The sequence below is a fragment of the Zonotrichia albicollis genome, chromosome 8 (assembly GCF_047830755.1).
Source record: "Zonotrichia albicollis isolate bZonAlb1 chromosome 8, bZonAlb1.hap1, whole genome shotgun sequence".
Lineage (NCBI taxonomy): Eukaryota > Metazoa > Chordata > Aves > Passeriformes > Passerellidae > Zonotrichia > Zonotrichia albicollis.
The window spans coordinates 31,152,505-31,173,220 of record NC_133826.1 but is presented as its reverse complement, the minus strand read 5'-3'; the positions used below and the strand labels follow the sequence as shown (position 1 = coordinate 31,173,220).

The 20,716-nt window shown below is 43.1% G+C and overlaps 1 protein-coding gene across 1 annotated transcript in view; it reads left to right on the top strand.

Moving 5' to 3' along the window:
* The window catches only part of ATF6 (activating transcription factor 6), a 72,364-nt gene that overhangs the window by 40,541 nt on the left and 11,107 nt on the right, over positions 1-20,716 (top strand). Inside the window, exon 15 of the mRNA XM_074546522.1 lies at positions 14,547-14,631. Within this exon, the coding sequence (XP_074402623.1) occupies positions 14,547-14,631 (85 nt within the window). The remainder of the gene's footprint in view (positions 1-14,546; positions 14,632-20,716) is intronic.

Genomic DNA, 20,716 nt, shown 5'->3' with positions numbered 1-20,716 from the left:
GAAAACCAATCTGCTGTCTTAGGTGATCTGGGGCCACCATGTCCAGAAGGGCATCTCCTTAACATCAAGGAAATAACACTCTGAGTTTCTCTTTCCTTTTGCTGGTCCATCTGTTTGGCATTTACTAACCAGCTGTAAGCCTTAACTTTCCCACAGGCAGCAGAGCTGCTGCATAGAATCCGGGCATGAAGTTTCCCTTCCTTCTTCCCACTCAATTTCCAAAGTGCCAACATAGGGAAACATGTACAAAAATGAAGGTAGACATCAACGTGCTGTCATTTGGAGAAAAGCAACAGATGCAGCCATTTGCTTGGTGTGAATTTTTGGCAAAATCAGGTAATTGCAGCTCTAGGAGAATGAAAGAAAGTGTAAAGAACTACATTTACACAACTAGAAGGAAACTTTAGGTGTGGTACTACCAATGCTGAAAAAAGGGTGTGAAGCCAGCTGGGTAAATGGCAGTGTTGTGACAGGGTGTTTCCATTTCCAGGGTAAGGTTGGTTGGTGTTGGCTTGGTATGGCAGTCCAGGAGGAGGATATTGCCCACAGCATGGCACTTGTCAAAGGGATGTAAGAAATGCATGTGAAAAGCATGTCTGTCCCTTAATCTCGTTGTCATGCACAGATGTGCCTGTAAAGAGTGCAGGATAGGCCAGAGAGAAGAACCTGACCTCCTGTAAGTTCTCAAGTGATGATCATTTAATCCCCTACAGCACTCCATCCCTCCTCTGCTGTCCAGCAGAGTAGAACCTCTTCACATGAATCAAAGTTGATACCCTTATGACTTAGTCTCTCCAAATCTTGATGGTTGACTTGAGAATTTACCTGTTTGTTTATAAAAGTCACTTCTAGTACCTTAATTCTCCTAGGAAACAGGCATCTTAGAACAAGACTAGTGTGCACTGAAAGACAAAAACCAGAGCCCTGTACCTCAGCTGTGGCACCTTCTGTCCAGTTCTGTTACAAATCACCTCTAGCTGCTTGCAGTGCTTTTTCTGATTGAAAATGCCCTGACAAAGCCTTGGTGCAGCTGCCTGGGCTTGTAGGAAGTTACAGTGTTAAATCTGGCCCACCAGAGGATGTGTTACTGTGCTCCTGGTCTGGGTTTCCCTCCCAATAAGGGCATGTGCAGTTGTTACCGGGCTGTGTATGCTCTTGGTGTGCTTACAAACAGATGTGTGTGGGGTCAGAGGCACAGAGGGGAATGATCTGCAGCCTGGGGACTGCCTGGAGTTCACACTGCCTTTGTGTGGGTCAGGCACAGCTCTGCAGGGCCACGAGAGGTTCAGAGGGCAGGAGGGAGTGGAAGTGAAAGGGAGCACATCCCTCAGGAGGAAGGAGCCTCAGGCTCTTGCTCTGCTGTAGACCTGCACATTACGAGCATGATAAGGTATTTTTGTTGATGAGTTTAGGTAACGAAGAAAGTAGTGACTACCCATATTAAACTGGTTAATGGCAAGCTAAGTTGCCCTCCAGCTCGAAGAGAAGATTTAGATTGGTGCCATCAGGGTGCTCAGTACCTCTGCTAATTTGCAGAAGTCATCATGAGTCCAAGATGTTCAGTTGTTTTGTGTAGAATTAAAACCAGTACAGTAATAAGAAAAGAAGGGAGGGTTCATATGGAAGCATAATTTAGGTGATTTTAAAAGTGCCCATGCAATTGATGCTATCCATGTAGTGAAATCAATTATTTTGCCATAGTATTTGTACCCTCAGTGTCTAAGAGGACACTGATATATACTCATCTAAAACCTTTCAGGCATCATTCCTCACATCTTTGTTCTGTGATTAAAATTCTGGTAGAGGTTTCTTTGACCTGAAAGTCCCTTGTATTTTGAAATAAAAAAGCTGAAAACTCCTGTGGCTTGGTGAAATGTTGCGAATAGGGCATGTCATTTTTAAAACCCACATTTATGAAAACAGAGTTTCTGTGGTTCTCTGATATGGTTGCGTCACACTTTGTAGGATGTTTGTAGAAAATGTGGAAATTAACTCAAGACTTCTTCTTCCATTAGCAAAATGTACCTCATTAGAACTATTGAAGGCAAAAGCCTTTACTGTAGTTCTACATGCTGCTGGCACATGGCAAGTGAGAGATGGACTGATAAAGCCTTAAGTTTGCTTAATTTGCAGTGTTCCTCTCATACTTCCGTTTTTCTTTCTTAATTTCTTTGCATCTGGCTTTCTTTCTTAAAAAATTTCACAGATTGCTGTTGCTACGTTATGGACTACCAGGCACCACAAATGCTCAAGCATCACTCAAGGCTCCTTTTCTGCTAAATGGAGGCAGAAAAGCTCTTCTCAATTTTCCCCACCTATCCCAAACACCTACCTAAATGTGGATTTCTCTCCAGAGGTGCCTTTCCTTCTGTAAGTTTTAAAAGGAGCCCAGACAACTGTGTGAGAGAGCTAAACCTGGAAAAAATTAATCTCACCCTGAGTGGGGAGATGAAAGGCTTTTATTTGCTCAAGCTATTCTGTTCTAAATGTGGTGGAGAGCTGGCAAGTAGTGATAGAAGAAAACACATTACTCTGCAGGAAGAGAGACAGCCCCAGCCTGAAAGCAATAGCCTGATGTCTTCTGAGTGGCGTGCAAGCAAGCATCCCCACGTTTTTATCTTCCCAAAGCTGACCTTTCCCTCTCTTTTATCTAATCTGGTGCCTGTGATCTTGCTAATTCAATTGCTGTGGCAGACAGGCCGTTACTCACATGGTGTCAGGAGATGGACAAGGAGTGTGGTGCTCCTGCACCAGTTCACACTTCTGTTTATCCATTCTCAGCCTTCAGAGCAGGATCCAAGCAAACTATTGTCACACAGGAAAGCTTTTTTTGTGGAACTGCTGTTTTCTACCAGCTGTACAATGGACAAGTGCAGGTGGCTTGTGTGATGGCTTGTACAGCACTGTAGTACTCTCACACTGTTCAAAACTGGATGATTTATTTTCTTCCCTAGCTAGATGAGCAGATCCCAGGACTTTCTAAGGGTACAGACCAGTGAGTCATTCACATGGTTTATCAGCACCAGAAAGGAGGGTTCCTGTTCTCCATGCCAGTTCCTTGGCTGTGAGTACTCAGGTCTCTCTTTGGGCCATTTTATTTTATTATCTTGGTGGGAAAACAGCCTGAGGAGCTGAGGGCACTTTCAGGAGAGTCTGACAATTGCCAGAGGCTGGCAGGGAAGGAGAAGGGACCCTCCTGTCTTAGGTGGTCATGGGGATCAGATTGCTCAGGCTGTGCCCAGCCATTCTGAAGGGCACTTCAGGTAGCTCGAGGGTGATTCATGAAGAATCCTCAATGTCAGGCATCCTTTTTGCTTCCAAGTAAGAGTTAGTCCTGTACCTTATATATGCTTTTAAGACCGTTTTCCATCAGATTGTTTTCTTGTTTTGGTTTGAGGGGTTCTTTTTTAGGGGAAAATGCTGATTTTTTTTTTATAGTACTGTTTCACTTATAAAATTATCTCTGTTTCTAAAAACTGATTTATGCGTTCCTCAGCAAGACTAGAAATTCAAACAGAGCAGATGTTTGGCAAAAAATCTGGACTCAGAATTGAGATTTAGAAGTGAAACCTAGGAGTGAAACTTAGCTACAAATGTGAAAAGAAGGAAGCTCATTGGGCTGGGCTAAATACAAACCAATAGGCAAAAAAAATAAAGGGAGCTTCATCTTCATACTCTCTTAACTGAGATTATTAGTAACAGAGGCAATAACTTCTTTAACATTATTATATTGAATACCTCTTTAATTAGAAGAAGCTATTAATAGTTGATGAATCCTTAGCCATACAGATGGCCTGGGATCTGCAGAATGAGAAACATCTTTCCAACAAGCAGCTGTAATGTAATACACATTGCACAGCTCAAAATGCTGCCATTGCATTTGGATTCAGCCCGCTGCATCCTGATATTCAAACCATGCTGTCTGTGCACCAGCAGTGTGAGGGAAACAGAAGGCAGCTTGGCTTTGGAGCCCCAGCCATGGCAAAAATGCAACTGACTAGTGGCTGAGAGGAGTGTTTATTTCTGTGTTTTCTTTGTGTTTCTTTCCTTATGTCCCATGTTGCTCTGTTCTTGGGGCTTGGCAGTGGCATTTGCATTGTGGATGATTATATTTATTAAAAGGTATTCTTTTATTCAGCTTTGGCATGATTTGCAAGGAAGGAGAAACTGCTTTCAGCAGTGAAATCAGAGGAGCCAACTCTTCAGGTTCCATAGAAAGGTGCTTTCAAAGCTGCTTTACCCAGCAGGTACTGGCAATGCAAATGAGATCTGTATTCTTAAACCAGGTCAAAGGCAGTTTAGTAAAAGTACTGCCTCTGTTTATAAAACAGCTTTCTGCCTGTGACCATCATCATGGTGACCTAAAACATCATTTCTTGCTTGCTCCATCTCATTGGAGTTAACTTCATAGAGGTTTAGAGAGAGATTCAGGTACCCTGAGCATGAGGCTAAAGGGTGGGGGGAGGAGGAGATCCCCAGAAACTTAGCTCGTGGTTAGTTGCTTTTTCCAAGAATTTGAGGGACAGCAAACACTTCTAACCCAGACTTTCCAGTCCTCTGATGTATTTCTGTGTAATTGATGCAACTTCCACAATTAGGAAAGATTTGTTGCTAATTTCCTGTACATCTGCTGTGCTGTGCTCTCAGAAGCAGCATCTCTCTGGCTGCAGATGTGAATCAAGCTGCCACTGTGTGCTGTTGGGCAGTAACATGGCTTAACCCCATCCAGTAAATAAGAACCAGGCAGCCACTTGTTCATACCCTCTCTCCCCACCAGTGGGGAGGAGAATTGGAGAAAAAAAAATGTACACCTTGTAAAATAAAACCAGTTTAATAATTAAAATAAAATAAATATTATTATAAAAGTGGTAACAACTGTAATGAAAAGGAGAGTGAGGAGAGGAGAGGAGCAAATGATGCACAGTATAGTTGCTCACCACCTGCTGCCTGATGCCCAGCCTGTCCCAAGAAGCAATCCTGGCCAGTTTTCCCCAGTTTGTGTAGTGCACACAGCACTGTGTGGTGTGGGATATGCCTTGTCCAGTTTGGGTCAGCTGTCCAGGCTCCCAGCAGTGCACCTGCTCACTGGCAGAGCATGCCAGAGCCAGAAGTCCTTGGTTTGAGGTAAACTCTCAGCAACAGCCAAAAAATTGGTGTGTTATCAACATGAATTCAAAACAGCCACTGTGCCAGCTGCTAAGGAGGAAAATAAGTCTCTCCTAGTTGAAACCAGGACAGGCACTCGAGGGCAAGCAGCAGCAAGCTGGGGCTGGCCCAGCAGGGAGAGGAGAGAGGAGCACCCTGAGTTTGGCTCACAGTGGGTCTGTGTTTAATTGAGACTGAGTTTAATTTAGACTTAATTTATTCTCTCTTGTCATTAGCCTTGCTTTCAATTTGTTTGTTTACCCCTCCCAGTGAATATATTTTCAGCAAGTTGACAACACTCACAGATCAGTGGATGGATCAGGAAAGGGAGAAAGTCACAATGACTGTAAGATGTAAGCTGCAGTTGTCATTTTATTCCCTCAAACCAGATCTAAATCCAGTACCTGGTATCCTGACTGCAAAGGACATGGATGTTCTCTCTGCAGACAGTAAAACATATTTTAAGGTGAATCCCAGGTGTTCAACTCAAGAATGAGTCTATGTGTGCTCAGATTTTGGGCTCATGAACAGTTGGGTCCTGTTGTGCCAAATGTGCCTATAGTGCACACTTTTTAGAATAATTAACAGCTTCTGTAAAATGAAGTTTTGCAGTCTAGTAGTATTTTTTACTTGAAGCTTTAAATGTATATTCACCTATACACCAGTAATATATATAACATTTTCCTTTGCATGGGAACATGCTTGGATCCACTTAATTAAAATTGCCCTTCAGATTGAATCCTGCATCTTGTGTCCAAATTCTTACTGTCCCAGCTCCCTTAGCTGAGCTGTCTGAGATGCCCAGTCTGCTGCATTGACAACTGCAAGTGCTCTACTTCTTGGCTTGCAGCTGTCTTGCATTAGTGTGGAGCTTGAATGGGAGGTTTGAATTCTTTCTGGTGCTGCAGAAGTCAAGAAGACAGTAATTTCAGATTAGGGCTGGCTCTTGTGCCATATGTGTTGTAGGACTGAACACACTGTGATCAAATTAATTGCCTTGATTTTAAAAATAATTGAAGTCTTGACTTTACTTAGCAGTTGTTTCTGATTAGGATTTTAAAGTTCTTTTGAATCCCCAGCTGCCTGCATGTGTGGGCATTTTTGCACTGTAAGAAAGCATCCTTTCTCCTGCCTTGAAATGAAATTGTTCTGCCAGAAGAGCGTTCAGTCACAGGCTGTGTGACCTTTCCTGAGCTTGTGTAGCTATTCCTGAGTGTTTCTCATGTGTATTTAACCCTGATTGCTGTCTTTGATAGCTTTGTAACCCTGCTTGCTATCAACATCTTTCTCACACAGTCTTTCCATGAGAGGTGAGCAAGTCAGCGAAAAGGCAAGGTAGAAGTATGGTCTTGACAGACTTGAAAATTTGAGCCCAAGTCCTTATGGATGCTGGAAATGCTGCTTAGAAGAGCACTCTGGTCCAGCCTCCTGTGTGGAAGAAGGCTGTTGCTGACAGTGAGTAGGCTGTGGCATTGTCAAGTGGGCTCTGAAGAGCTCTCAGGATGGTCTCACCACAAAGTGAGATCAAAGTGTTCTAGTACTTCACTGTCCTTTGAAGTCAGCTGGAAGGGAAAGCAGGGGACAGCTGTATTAGCAAATGGATTTGGAACTCCAGTGTTAGGTTGAGCCAGCATTTGGAGAAAGTCTGGCATCAATTTCTCTTTAGCCATGCAGCTTCTGTTTCATGGGAATGGGATGTGAAGAGATCCCACTCCCCTGTAAGGAGCGTGCCCGTGGAGCTGCACTGGCTGTGTGCACTGGCTGCCTCTGCTGTGTGCCTGGGCTGCAAAAGGCAGAACTGCAGAAGAGCCATGTTTGCTGATAGCAGCATTCTCCTCTGCAGGTGGGGTTCTGGGTGCTTTTTGGGGCAGTCTCCAGCAGAGCAGCAATTCTGGGAATCCAGGATTTGTCTTCTGTAGAAGACCTGAGGTCATGCTGACAAGTATAGAAAGTTTCAGTTAGTGTTTTGTGAGAGAAGCAGGGAATCTGGGCTATATCCTTTTTGGTTTTACTGGGCTGGATTCACATGCCCTATCTAAATTACATGTTTTTGCAATTACAGATTGCAGTTGCAAAACTAACAGCCTGCAGATGCTGTGCAAAAGCAGAGCTCTGCTGCAGTGAATTATAGAAGGAGGAGTATTTCTTTTTATGGATAATAGTAATAAAACAATTAATTCCTTTTGGGTCTTACAAGTTTATAAAATCTGCAAAGACAGTTGGCAGACTCAGTTGGGAGTTACATATGAACTGCATTTCTGTGCTTCTATAGCCTCTGGAAAGGACAGAAAATGGCAGAGAAACATAATTTTCAGATAATTTGAAGCAAACATTTGTAATTTTATGATGCTGGTTAGACTGAGAGAGCCTTTAGAAGAAAACCTGATCCTTATCAAACATAATGGAGAAACTTTCCCACCAGTACAAGCTGGGATTCCTTTTCCTTCTCTGAGGCACAGAAGTCATACCTTTTCCAGTTTCTTTTGAAATGCAGATAATTTCCACAAATAACACACACAGAAATTACCAAAGCATTTTCAAGAATGCTTTAGAACCTTCTTATACGATTTTAATCTAAACTGTTCACTTAGACATAGAATTCTGTCCCTCACATCCTCTTACTTTGCATTTAGGAATTTTTTTTTAATCTGCTGCCAAACCAAAATTACATCATAGCAAATGCATGCATTGTTCTTTACTTTTGGCCCTGCAGAGCATTTCTGCAGGCAAGTTTAATTGGCAGGATTTCTGTCCAGTCTCTGTCCTGTGCCCTCCATGGTAACACGGCCTTTTCCCTTCTTATTCAAATCAAAAAGGACAAAACTACAGGGAAAAACACATTTATCAGAGAAATAAAGTCCAAATGGTGTTCCTTCACCTCATTCTCCCTTGCAATTGGACTGGCACTCGTGTGCTCCATTCAAGCTTCTGCAAACTATGGTTTCCTGGGGCATTTCCTATTCACAGGGCAAGAATGATGGTATGTTGTGCTTCTTTTTGGGATGTCTTGCAAGTCAAAAATGATCTCTCCATCCAGGAGAGATGCTTTGCTACTGGTTCTCCTTTACACAGAGAAGACTCTCCAAAGCTGAGCCCCACTCGTGGGCAAGCAGCAGTGCTGCCTTTGGATGGAGAGGGAAACTCCTGCCAAGGAAGCTGTGACAGAGTGAATCCTCCATTCCTCTGAGGTCTCTGGGATTTTCACAAGGCCCTCTGACTCACAGTGAGGTGCTTTCCAGGTAGTTTGCTTTTGGAGTCCAGCCCATATCACACCTGGCAGTAGCAGAATTTACAATAAAAGGCAGTAAAGACTTCTTCATTAAAAGGTCTCTCATGTGGGAGCTAAACTGAGTAACAGCTCCTTCTTCTGCCAGGACAGTGACTAGAAGTTGTTCCAAAGTGCAGTTAGGTTTTATTTATGAAAATTTGTCTGGGAATGGCAGAAAGGTGTAATCTTACACTAGAGGACATTTTATTGACTGTGGGATTGAGCTATTTCTGGTAAAACACTTAAATTAAAAATCATATCTCATCACTTCATTCCATCACTGTGTGCAAAGAATAGGCTGTAAAAACCACCTGTGCACAGAAATACAGGGATTGAAACAGCACTGGGGTGAAAAGGAACAATTCTGGCAAAAATGAAAGCAGAAAAACAATCTCTATTCCTACTACTTTTTGGAGCTTTCTTGTTCTGGGACAATCTTCTCCCCATCCCTTAAAACGTAGAAAAGTAGTTAGATGCTATGGTTAGGGGTTGAATTCTCAATTACAAACTCTCTTCTTTAAATGTGCTGCAAACTCATAGAGTGTTAGTGTGCTGGCTAACATCAAGGTTAACATAGGTAGAACTGGTACAACTTCAAATTAAGTTAAATGGCATTGTTAAACTCAAAATGGTAAAGCTGCTCTCAGGATGTGCTGCCAAGAGCTGCTGCAGAGAGGCTGATACCTTGTGAAATTTTATTGTGGAGTTTCTGTGGGTTCCTTGCAGTCATTATCCCATTTTTCACCTGCTCCCATACTCTTCATGTCATGGATTCCCTGTAAGGATTCATGATGAGGTAAGTAAATCGCCTTGGATTTCTAAGGTCTACCTCTAAAAAAAACCTCAGAAACCAACCAAACAAAAAAACTCAACAGATCAACTTTAAAAACAAGCCAGCTTTACTAAATTACGGTATGATGAGCTAGAGTGGTGGCTATGAGTCACAGTTTGTGCAGAGGTTTTAATTGGCTTCCTCTCTTTTTTTTTTTTTTTTTTTGCTTTCTTTTCTATTCTCAAAAACATCCCTATGCTTTTCAGATATAAGGGTCAGAAATGTTTCCTGAGCCACCTTCCCCTCTGCATTTCTGCCCAGTTTAACATCCCCTGATGGTGAAGACAGTGTTTCAGGAACTTCTGGCATTTTCAGATGGACCAGTGCTGCATCCAGCCTGGTGTAACCTCAGGGCACTGGCTGGTTGCCGTCTCCCAAATGAATCAACAATGAAAATATACAGCCATTTCCTCTACAAATTTGTGAACTTTCATACATGTCCCTTTTGAAATGCAGGAGGAAACCAGAAATGCCAAGGCCTGACTCCCATTTACATCCTGCTCTGTGCTTTGCACTGTTGGGAGCTGCTGGGGTAGATGAGGATGAGCCTCTTGGCTCTGAGTGCACATTGGTGAGTTCTCTTCCCTGGGGAAGCCTCTTTTTGTGTTCAGAGAGCTGCTGACATCCTGCATTCCTGAGAATGAAGCTCTCAGGTACCGTTTCTTGCCCAGGAGTTGTGTCCCAAGGGCTGGGATGCTGCTCAGGGCCAGGCAGTGACTGTGTGGGAGAACAGGACAGACACATCACGTCTCTGGTAACAGCAAAAAGCTGGAAACAATGATCCTGAAATTTTAAAGAAGTGTCAGATCTGTAGTTTTTGGGGAAAAAAAGCTGGCTCAGGGGCTCTGCCAACCCAGGGGTTTAAGAAGTCTAGCTCCTTGGAGTATTGGTACTATGAATCAGTCTCTGAAGTGGCATGCAGTATTGGGCCTGGGAGAGCATATATTTGTTGCACATTCTTTGTACTGTCAAAAGCATACCTGTAAAGAGGGTCCAGTGTCATGTCAGACTCAAAATCTCTGAAGATGTTCAGAAAAAATAGGGTCAAAAGACAGTGCATGGATTTGATGCACAATTTTGGTATGATCAAAAAAGCGCTTGTTTTCTGTCCCTCATTAGGTGGGGTCAGATAGTGAGCAGATAAGGTTTTAAGCTGTCAGGAGGTGTTGAAAACTGCCAAAAGTTGTGCCATTAAAGAAAAACAGCCCCTCAGTGGGATGTGGAGAGCTCCTCTGATGCCTTGGAAGGCTGAGCTAGAACAGAGGCTGGACAGAGTTAAAGAATAAAGTGGAGATTTATTAGACCTCAATGGATGCACCTTGGGCAGCACAAGAGCCCAGCCAGGGCTGCACCCAAGATGAACCAAAATGGTCACAAAATGCACAAACAGTCATGAGGTCTCTCACTTAGATCAGTTCTGCTCCATTTGCATCTTGCAGTTAATTGTCCAATTCCAGCTTTAGGGTTAGCAATCCCCTCCTTCTTGTTTTTCTCTCTTCAGTCCATGTTGTTTGTGCTCTTGGGCCTGAGATTTGGGTGGTTCTCCTTGCTCCCAAGCTAGGGAAGGAATTGTTTTGTCTAGCTACTCTGTGAAGAGAGGAAGCTCAGAACTACACACTAAGGCAGCACAGAATATGAAAAATATAAAAGCTCAAACCTGAGGCATCAGCTCAGCCTGGGTCGGCAGCGGCTGTAACGTGGAACCACAGCAGGAAGATTCAGGCTGGAAGAGGTCGAGACACACAATTCCCTGGGAGACTTTTTAGTCATAAATGGAGATGAAAAAATGTCCAGCTCCAGTGTTTGTTTGCTGTAAGAGGCCTTGGGAAGCTGCTGGACAGAGTGACAGAGTGCCCTTTGGCACGCCTGGCTCCTGCTGCCCCTCTGCTCTGGCCACTGCCTTTGTTGCAACATTCTGGCAGAGAGCAGCTCTCCAAGGCCATGGTAAAGATCAAATCTCCCCATCAAGGCAAATTACCAGAATAGCACATTAAAGTTCTCCTTTGGTATTTTAATCCAGTCTCCTCTGAGCTTTTATTGCTGTCAAGCAACAAATGTCACTTGTTTTTGCAAAAGGTTTGTCAGAGATGGAGCTCTTAATGAAGAGCAGGGCTCGCTGGGACATGTTGACCAAGTCTTTGTGGGAAGTGGGGCGGGGGCTGTGTTGCTGGAGCCCTGGCTCCCACATGGATCACATCTGTGCTTTGCAGGGCACATGCTGCAAGCCCCCCGAGGGGCCCGAGCCTCGGCAGCAGCATGGCCAGCAGAGTTCACACAGGCAGGTGTGCTGAATGTGCTCTAACAAAACACATCTCAATCAAGAGTCCTTAATTAAGGCCTCAGAAAAGCCTTTTGAAAAATACTTATCCATACCTAAGCACAACAGCTAGGAAGGTAAGAAAAATCTAAGGGAATTGATTTGACAGAGAGAAACCCCTGGTACAGGAGGAGGGACAGCTCATGCTGAGAGTGCAGCGCCTTGCGGGGCTGGAAATCCTCTCCTTTGTGTCCTGTGTCACCTGAGCTTCCCTGAAATGCCGGCCCCACTCCTGCAGACAGTCCCTGGAACATTCTCCTCTATTCTCCGTGGGCATACTGCGAGGGTTAATTCCTGTGTGCTTGTGTCTCACAATGAGGCAGGAATGCAGGAGGTGCAGGACTGCTCCCTGGGAGCTGCTGTGGCTGATGGGATGTGCATTGCAAAAGCCAAAACAAGCACTATTGCCAGTTCTGTTAATTTAAAAGCCAAGAGTCCAGATTGGAGGTGGTGGTAGTTTAAGAAACAAAATTAGATCAAAAAAAACCATGCCTAGCATTTCTTCCTCTGTTAAATGAAGCTTCATGGTATACAGGTGATGTTTTGTTTACATCCTTAAAACTATGAGAGTTAAAACCAATTTTTTAACAAAAAAAAAAAAGAAAATGAAAGCTAAAACGTCTCCATATTTTCATGCATCTAGGTAGGAGGGACTTTGGGTACCAAACCACATATCATAGACTGAGGCTGAAGCTGCAGGAGCACCAGTATTTTTGGAATATTCTAGCACAGTGGGACAGGATTTCCATTTCCATTTGGCTGTAGGGTTAGAGATACATGAGGCTCTAAAGCCTTATCCCTGCTGGAGCCCTGATAACACTGATCTGATACACAAGAAACCCCAGAATCCTTATTGCAGGCCCATGTGTTGTTGAGACTTAACTGAATTAAGGTAACGTGTTCGTGGCTAGGTTTTTAGTATCTGTGTCTATATCTATCTGTCCATCTCATCTGGCTTCAGTATCACAGAACTGCAGAGATGATCAAAAGAAAAATGAGAATGCTGAAGCAAGGATCTCATTTGAAATATTCTTTCCAGGCTGATATTTTTCCAGTCATTCTGCCAGCAGTCTCAGGTCTGCTTAGTCTGTTTAAACTGTCGTCTGAGTGCAGCTCCTGCTCCAAGCCAAAGCCATCTGTTGTTGGGTAATAGTTCTGATTTGTTCTGCCTCTGGTTGACACTCATGCTCCTGAGCCAGATGCTGACTTGCAAATTTTGCTTTTATTCATTTTCAGTTTTATACCATGTGTTAATATCACAAACAATATTTTAATTTAGGTTTGTTTTGGGGGGTTTTTTGTCTACTGTTTAAAATTAGGGATGAGTGTGACAACCCCTTCTGGGATGCAATTCAGCATCCTTCAGAATGGCACATGACATTTTATAAATGCATTCAAACAGTGCTTCTAAATGTCTGATATCTTCCAAATCACTAATCTATACACTCATTTCTGTGGCATAGAATTAATTTTGTTTTGCTTTCAAATAAAAGGTTTGGACTGCTTGAAGACTTCTGGGCTTGAGAATGCTGGGGTGGCTAACTGTGGTCAGAATATCTGATATTCTACAGCATACCCTTTGACTTCAGTGAAGAATGAGGGTAGTTAGGTAACTTTGCAAGTTTGCACCGATGCAAAATGCATATGAAATATAAAGATGATTCGAGAGATGGATAGATTTCACCAATTCCAGATTTATAAAATGTCTCTTTGTAGATGGGCAGCTTCCAGACAATGGGTGCATCTTGCACATTAGCTCCTGGTGGCAGTCTGGGTTTAGATCTTTCCGTTTGCCTGTTTTCTCCAGAGTTGCTGTTGAATCACTGGGAGGTTGTGCAGCAACTCCAAAACACTGTAAAATCCTTGTGGTAGCTCTTAATACAATTTAGACATACAGTAAATAAAGGTGCCATTATAAGGCAGCATAGATTAATGCACCAGTCTTCAGATAGGTTAGCAAAAAGCAGTTGCTACTTGTAATGACTCTCAGGTGATCATCAGTGCAGTACTTGTGGTTTCGTAGGTAGAGATGGACTCTCAGAAGCATTGAAAAAGGAAAAAATCAAACTGTATAAGCATTTTTTAAGGTCTGCTAAAAATAGTCATCAAATTGTGGCAAGGGCATTGTTACAAAATGTAATTTAATGGACATCTTAACTTAGGCCTGTTCCTTTGGGAACATTGGATTTCAAGAAGAGTTTTTATTTAAGGTTCATTGTCTTAGTGAATGTTTTCTTAATCTTAAGCGGTTCAAAAGTGAAATGGGAATTACATACGTGATCTGAGAATTATACCAGAGTGGTTTTATAATTTTGGTTACCAAGATGATGTTTGCAGACATTTATTTAAGTAATGTTTTCTTCTCATGGTCAGTCATTTAGTGTTTTGGGGGAGGGAAATTTTTGATGGGAAAAAAAGAGAAAGAAAGTGATATTTCTGCAGTGTATCTACAGAATGTCTTGACATATTTGACACCTAATACCATCCAGCTTCCCTGGGAGGCGTTGTCAGCCGAGCTCGTGTTTCACACCCCAGTCCAGCTCTGAGCAGTGCAGGCCTGCTGCACAAGGCATGTGGTGTGGAGCTTCACAGAGCAAGAGGACTTACAAAGAAAGTAAACAGCTGTGCAAGTAAAAGCTTCAATTCAGCAAGGTCCTTAAACATATGTTTAAATATCATTGAAGTCAAGTTAAATTGCTTTAATCATATACATAAGCACTCTGTTGAATGAGGGCTTAATAGTAGTTTGCATCTCTTTCCACATGATCAAGGCCTTTTCATATTTGCTGCATGCAACAGGGATTTCTTCTTGGTTACACAGCATGAGCAATTGCTGTGACTTTTGGAAGACTCCCTCAACAATATGAATTTTCTGAGCTGTTGTAAACAGTACAGTGTGGAATGCCAGTAAGAGAGAAAGGAAAGGCATTTTCCCAGCTCTCTGCTTTGAGAGTAGATTTAACACCTTTTCTGCTGTTTTCCAGGACCACCTGCTACTGCCAGCCACCACACATAACAAGACCAGGAGACCAAAGATGTCTATAGTGCTGCCAGCTGTAAACATCAATGGTAAGTGCAAAAGAAGTAGGAGAATGATAAGAGAACAGTTTCAAAGAGATGTGACTGACTCATACATGAAAAGCAAACTTAGGCCAAATGTCTGTCATTACAGTTTTGCAAGAGAAGTCAAACTGATCATTGCTGGGGTTTGGCTGCCAGGGTCCCCACTGGAGCTGAGCACTGGCAGATCTCCCATGCTTGGTCACCCAGACTTTGAGGAGAGCTGGGGACTTGGCCCCCAGTTGTGCATTGTGGCTCCTTCCGGGACGGGGAGGGTGCCATCCAGTCCTGGTGATTTGTACCCAGCTGATTAAGGGTTACATGAATGGGATTTAAACTCTAACTTGGTGGCTCACGGAGCCCATGGAGACTGTCCTCATCTCCTCGTTTGGGTTCCTCCTACGCTTGCCTAGCAGGGCAAATTCCTTGGCCTTGCTGGTTTATTAGGATGCTGACTGCCTTCCCTGGCCCTCCTCAACTGTTTACCACGCTGTTATACAACACTCAGTGTGAGTGGGACCTCTCAGCACTGCCTGGTCAGGATTAATAATCATCATGTTACGGTGCTGCAGGACAGCAGAGAAAACAGCTTTGCACTGGGGCACGGGCTTATTAGTGCACAGAAATGTTCTGGGTCGGCATTTCAGTCCCACATGAGAGACAGGACATGACCTGCACAAAATATATCATGAATTCAGATGGTGAGGAATTGCCAGGGTGGGACATGCTTTGGACACAGGGTCACTGCCACACTCATCAAAGGCATTGAGAACCCTGCAGCAGTGTAAACTTTACTTTCTGAACAACTATGCACATAATGCTTTTTTAAAACATCTGTCTTTTACAGTACATGTGAATCATAAGCCCAAATGTTATTGTTAAATCCCAGCATGCTGAAAACATTATCTGCTGATGCGAATTTCCATAAACTAAGAAAAAAAGAATCAGTTCAGGCTTTTAGCATTTTAATAATTGCACTTTCCCATGCAGTACAGCCGAGTGTGATAATCTGTACAGCTATCCTAGGGGAACTTTTATTAGATGTATCAAAATTATTTTTGGCATTTATCTGCCTGAAACTCCCTTTTTATGTCTGTTACAAAAATCCTTTTCTGGCTGACCTGCCCACATGCAAGTGGGCACTTTATCACTGAAGTACAAACACTATTTCTAAATTACAAATTATTTCTTCTTAACATTTTACCGAGTCCTGTTTTTACTTTAAATAACTTTTCATTTGCTGGAGTAAATATAATTTGGAAAATACCCATCAGAATCCAGTGACAAATCTTATCCATAAATAATGAAACATTGTGAAATTATATTTTCATCAGTTCTTCGGGATTTTTTCTTTGGAACATCAGCATAATCCAGGAAATAAAAAAAAATGTCCAGGGATTTGGGCAGAGATGTCGAAACAGATGAGACACAAGAATAGCATTAAGCAAACAACAGCATCAAACATGGATTCCTCTGTGACACCCAGCCAGGTGTTGGGGAAAAAAGTTACAATCAAGAGCCAGTAGGTAACTTGGCTTGATTTTCAGATTGACTATTGATAACCATAGGAAATGATTCCCTAAAATGTTCTGTCTGGAGAAAAACCCATTTCTGTCCTTTGAGAAAATTGCTTCTCCACCCTTTTCTGCCTCTGTGGGGACTGGAGTTCATCTGCACAAGCATCTGGGAGTTAGCGGACAGCAGGGCTTTCCTCCCAGCTGTCTGCTGTTCTTTTAAGCCCACCTTAATTCTCTGTGCACCTGCAGAGAGTTGGCTGCTGGAAAAGGACGAGTCTCCTTTGGAGAAATTGGCAAAACTTTCATTGTAAAAACTTGTCCCCTGTTTCCTTGTGCCTCGGCCAGATCTCTGTGCAAGAAGGGAAACCTTTTCTACTGCCACTTCCTTGCCCTTCTTTTTTACTGCCACAACCCTGCCAGAGGAGCTGACAGGAATACAAATGAAGGGCTCTTTGTTTTGAAGTTTTTTCAGAACTTCATCACTTGCTTGTGATCACTTGCATTGTGTACTGAAGTTTACCCATGACACTGTTTCCAAAGATGAAATACTTGACAGGGCAGTTGAGAACCAACCCTTTGAACTATTTGGACAGTCATCCTTTTCTGGTTACACTTAGATTGTTCTAGTGCCTTCTGAGGCCCACTAGCTGGCTTGAGCCATTCCCACCACTGGCTGCAGGGACAGAGAACAGGTATGGACAATGAGTACAGAGTGGAATGAGTTGTCCACTGCTGTCCTCCATGGCTCTGCAAGACTAATCTGGCAGTTTTCACAAGTGTACAAAGCAGAGTCAAGGTTACAGCCTGAAGAGTTTTTCTGGGAGGAAGGTGGCAGTCCTTGTGCTGTGAGGTAGTGACAAATGTCAAGAGACAATCTTGTAATTGATGTGCACATGCACGTGTGTGCAGTCAGTAAGATCGAAGTTTAAAAGGAGATCTTGTACAAGACAATAGCAGTATGTTATTAATTTTCCAGATAAAAACTTGCTTTCAAGTACTCAGTTGTTCTATGCTGGAAAAGAGTAAAAACAGCCCTTAACTTGTAATATGCCATGTGCTCCTTCTCACAGTCAGCTTGAATCTCCCATGTCCCTCAGAGAGCATTAGGATAGAACCAGATCCTCACTGTCCAGGTGCATAGAAACATATTTGCCTATTTAAATATGTTTAGTATGTTAAGATATGTTAAATATGTCTAAGTTTAATTTTTTTTAAGTACAGGAATTTGTTATACATTGTTACATGGTAATCCTCCGCCTCCTACTCCCTTTTCCTTCTTCCTCCCTGGTCATAGCCCCTTTCCAAGCTTGCTAGGCCATCCCCCAGTTCACAGTCAGTGCTTGCTGGCAGCTCTTCCTTCTCTGCCTCCCCAGATGCTCTAGCAGTGCTTTGCCCTTGTGCCCTGTCCCTGCTGGCTGCTGTCCCGTGGTGCAGCTCTGCCCTTGGCCCCTGCAGCCAGCCATGCCCTGTTCTGACCTGCCTCTGCCCAGGGACCACATGCAGTGCTCACAGAAAATCTGCCTGATGGTACCTCAGGGCCTCAGCACTGGTAAACCTGGAAGGAAAAAGGCACAACTGGGGAGTCCTAGGCCCACTCTCTGTGGTTTTGGTGTGCCTTCCTGAGAAGTTACTCCAAGAAGAAATATCTTGCAGTTTCTCATGGGAATGAAAACGAACTGCAATCTACAGTTAAACTCAGGCTTTTGTTTTCAAGCAAGTCATGTTTGTTATGCTGGATTGCAGCTATTATTTTAGAAATCTAACTATGCACTTGAGACCAGTTAAGTCTCCAGTAGGTTTCATTCCTAAATTTGCTTTTATTTTAATTCAGAATGTTGTTGGCTCATTACACCAATTCCAAATTGACATATAGGCGGTGCCTTTCTTGAAGTTTAAGTGAAACCATCTGCCATTAGCCCTCTATTTATTTAACTGCAGCGTGTTGCAACATGGATCCTTGGATCCAAGTAACCTATGGAGAAGAGTGTAGCTGAGCCACTCTGAGCACAAGCTTTGTGTGTGTGCAGCCTGCCTGCAGCTCTGCAGCCCAGCACAGCCCAGCAGGACTGCTGCTCTGTGCAGCACACACGAGTGAGGACAGGCAGGGCCAGAGAGCCACTTCAGTGTCTGCCCAAGAAGCCCCTTGCAGGAATGCAGTTCTCCCTGGGATTAGGTGAGGGACTCTCACAGCTTGCACTTGCTCTTGGTAGGAGCAGCTCTAAGTGTCTGTACAGGTGTGTACTCTCCTTAGCAGCAACACAGAGACTAAAAAGGCCTTTTTTCTTCTTGGGATCCCTGTGCAAAACAGTTCCCTATATGTGAAAGTTTTCCCATCACTCACTTTCTTCAAACTGGGGATTGGTGTCTGCGCTCTAGGCGAAAACAAAAGTGAGAGACCTGATGAGAAGGCCCCTGGTGAAATCTAAAGCTCATTTTCTTGGAATTAGCAGCCATGACAGAGAGAGTTTTGAATTTTTTATAAATATTCTGGGTAGATCCTTAGTCTGATGAAGCCCAGTGGGGCTTGTCTTCAGTCTGCCTTTGAGATAGCTGTTTGTGTGACCCTCAATAACCTGACCCTCCTTAACCTTCTTAAGGAGCCCTCTTCTCCTAAGGGTTGCTTTTTGTCATGAAATCCAACAGCAAAATAATCTCCCAAAGGCAGAAATGGAACGGAGTGCTGACTTCAGCAGAGTCCATGTGCTCTGTTGTGTTAGCCAATTTCTGATTCGTGAGCAGTTCCATCAGCTTTCCTTCTTGCCATCCATCATCATACTGAGGTAACAGACTTCAAAAGTGCTCTGAAATGATATACGTTCTAATTAAAAAGGTGGAAAACAAATCTAGTGGTAAGGCTTTTTGATCAAAACTGGAGTGATTTCTGCCATCAAGCAGCATAATTATTTGCATTGCAGCTACAAAAAAAACTCCTTTCAACTGCCAGCCATGTGCAAGCAAGTCACAGATGTCCCAGGCTGGTAGCAAACTGTCTATGAAAAATCTGTAAGGCAAACAGAACCCACACAGGCTGAGGAGGAAAATAAAAACAAAAGTTCTTTGGGAAGTGACAATGGTCTGTAAGTTCCCATGTCTTAGGGTTGAATAAATAAAGTCTTCAACTTCCTCTGCCTTTCAGGGTCAAGCAAACAAAAGATGGGTTTCCTTTTTTCAGAGCAAGAAACAGAATTCGCAGTCAGTCATTGAGGAAGGTCTAAAATAGCAAGTATCTGATCGAAGAGCAGCTCCTTCCCTGCAGGTTACTGCTTGGCATTTTGGGAAGCCTCTTTCTTGCTTTGGATGGCTCCAGAGCAGTTTCCAGAAGGTGATGGTCCCTGCTGTTGTCCCTCATTGTTCTCCCTGTGTCTAAAAGCCAAGGCATGGTGCCCATGGCTCCCTCTCGCAGCTGCTGTCCTTGGCACCAGGCTGGGAGGCTCATGCCGCTCTGCCAGGTACAGGGGACACATCTCTTGGCTGCACAAGCATGAGATATAGAGATACTTCCCTCAGTGTTCTGCTTTTTATCTGCATTTGACAGAAGGTGCTGAGAACTCAGCACAGCCTTAGAAGCTGTAGTGTGTGACCAGAGGACTCTGGAAGTTGTGTATGTGGGATTGGAACCTAGATGTGAGATGAAAGAAGGGTGACTGCTAAGATTTTTCAGGAAAGTCACCCGGAGTCTATCAAGTTCTCTAAACAGGATGTAGGGAAATACATCTAAGAATGTGTCCAGTGCTGCCATTCTGGTCATTTTGTAACCATTCTTTTGCTTCTTGAGCTGCCAGTTGAGGAATAAAAGTCATTTTGGTGAAGTCTGAGGAAGGAAGAGTCAGAGGCGTGATTAGACCTCACTGCAGCAGCTGACTCCTGAGCCTGGGCCGGGACAGAGGAGAGCCTGTAGGTCCTGTGTGCAGCCATGGGCCAGCACCATTACTGTGCTTCTGTAATTAGGAGGATTTGCCAATGTCAGAGATGTGCTTCTGCTCCCGTGCCTGTAAAGCTGTGCTGCAGAGGTCAGGATTGAAATGATGGCAGAACATTGTTTAACAAGAAATTTTAACAACAGATTTTAATGATCTTGTAAGATGCTGCTATTCGCGTTTTTGTTCTCAAAGTCATGTAGAAGTGCAGTTTGTCAAAACAAAATATTCCTCAAACTTTCCTACATTTCTTTGAATCAGAATTGATCATTGCCTAGATTAAATCCTAAATAAAAGTTTTCAACTGTTACCTTTGAAAGGCTTTGCTCTCCCTGCCATGTTTGTTAATACATTGTCTTTGACAGAAAGGAGGAGATTAAATTATTTTAAAAAGTAAGAAAGAAATCATTCAAGAATCTGTGGGCAAAAGTAATGGAATCTGTGTCACTTGAGTTCATGTTTATTTATTTAGACAGGAAACGAACAAGAAATGAAATCATGAAGGCTTATTCCCTAATGAATTTTCATAACGAGTTGTTTACCTAAATTACTAAATGAGTAATCTATTTTTATGCATTCAAAAGAACAGGAAGGTTATTTCAGAGGATCTTCAGTGCCTTTTGCCCCTTAAAGAATACAGAAAGAGTCTCTCATGGGTTT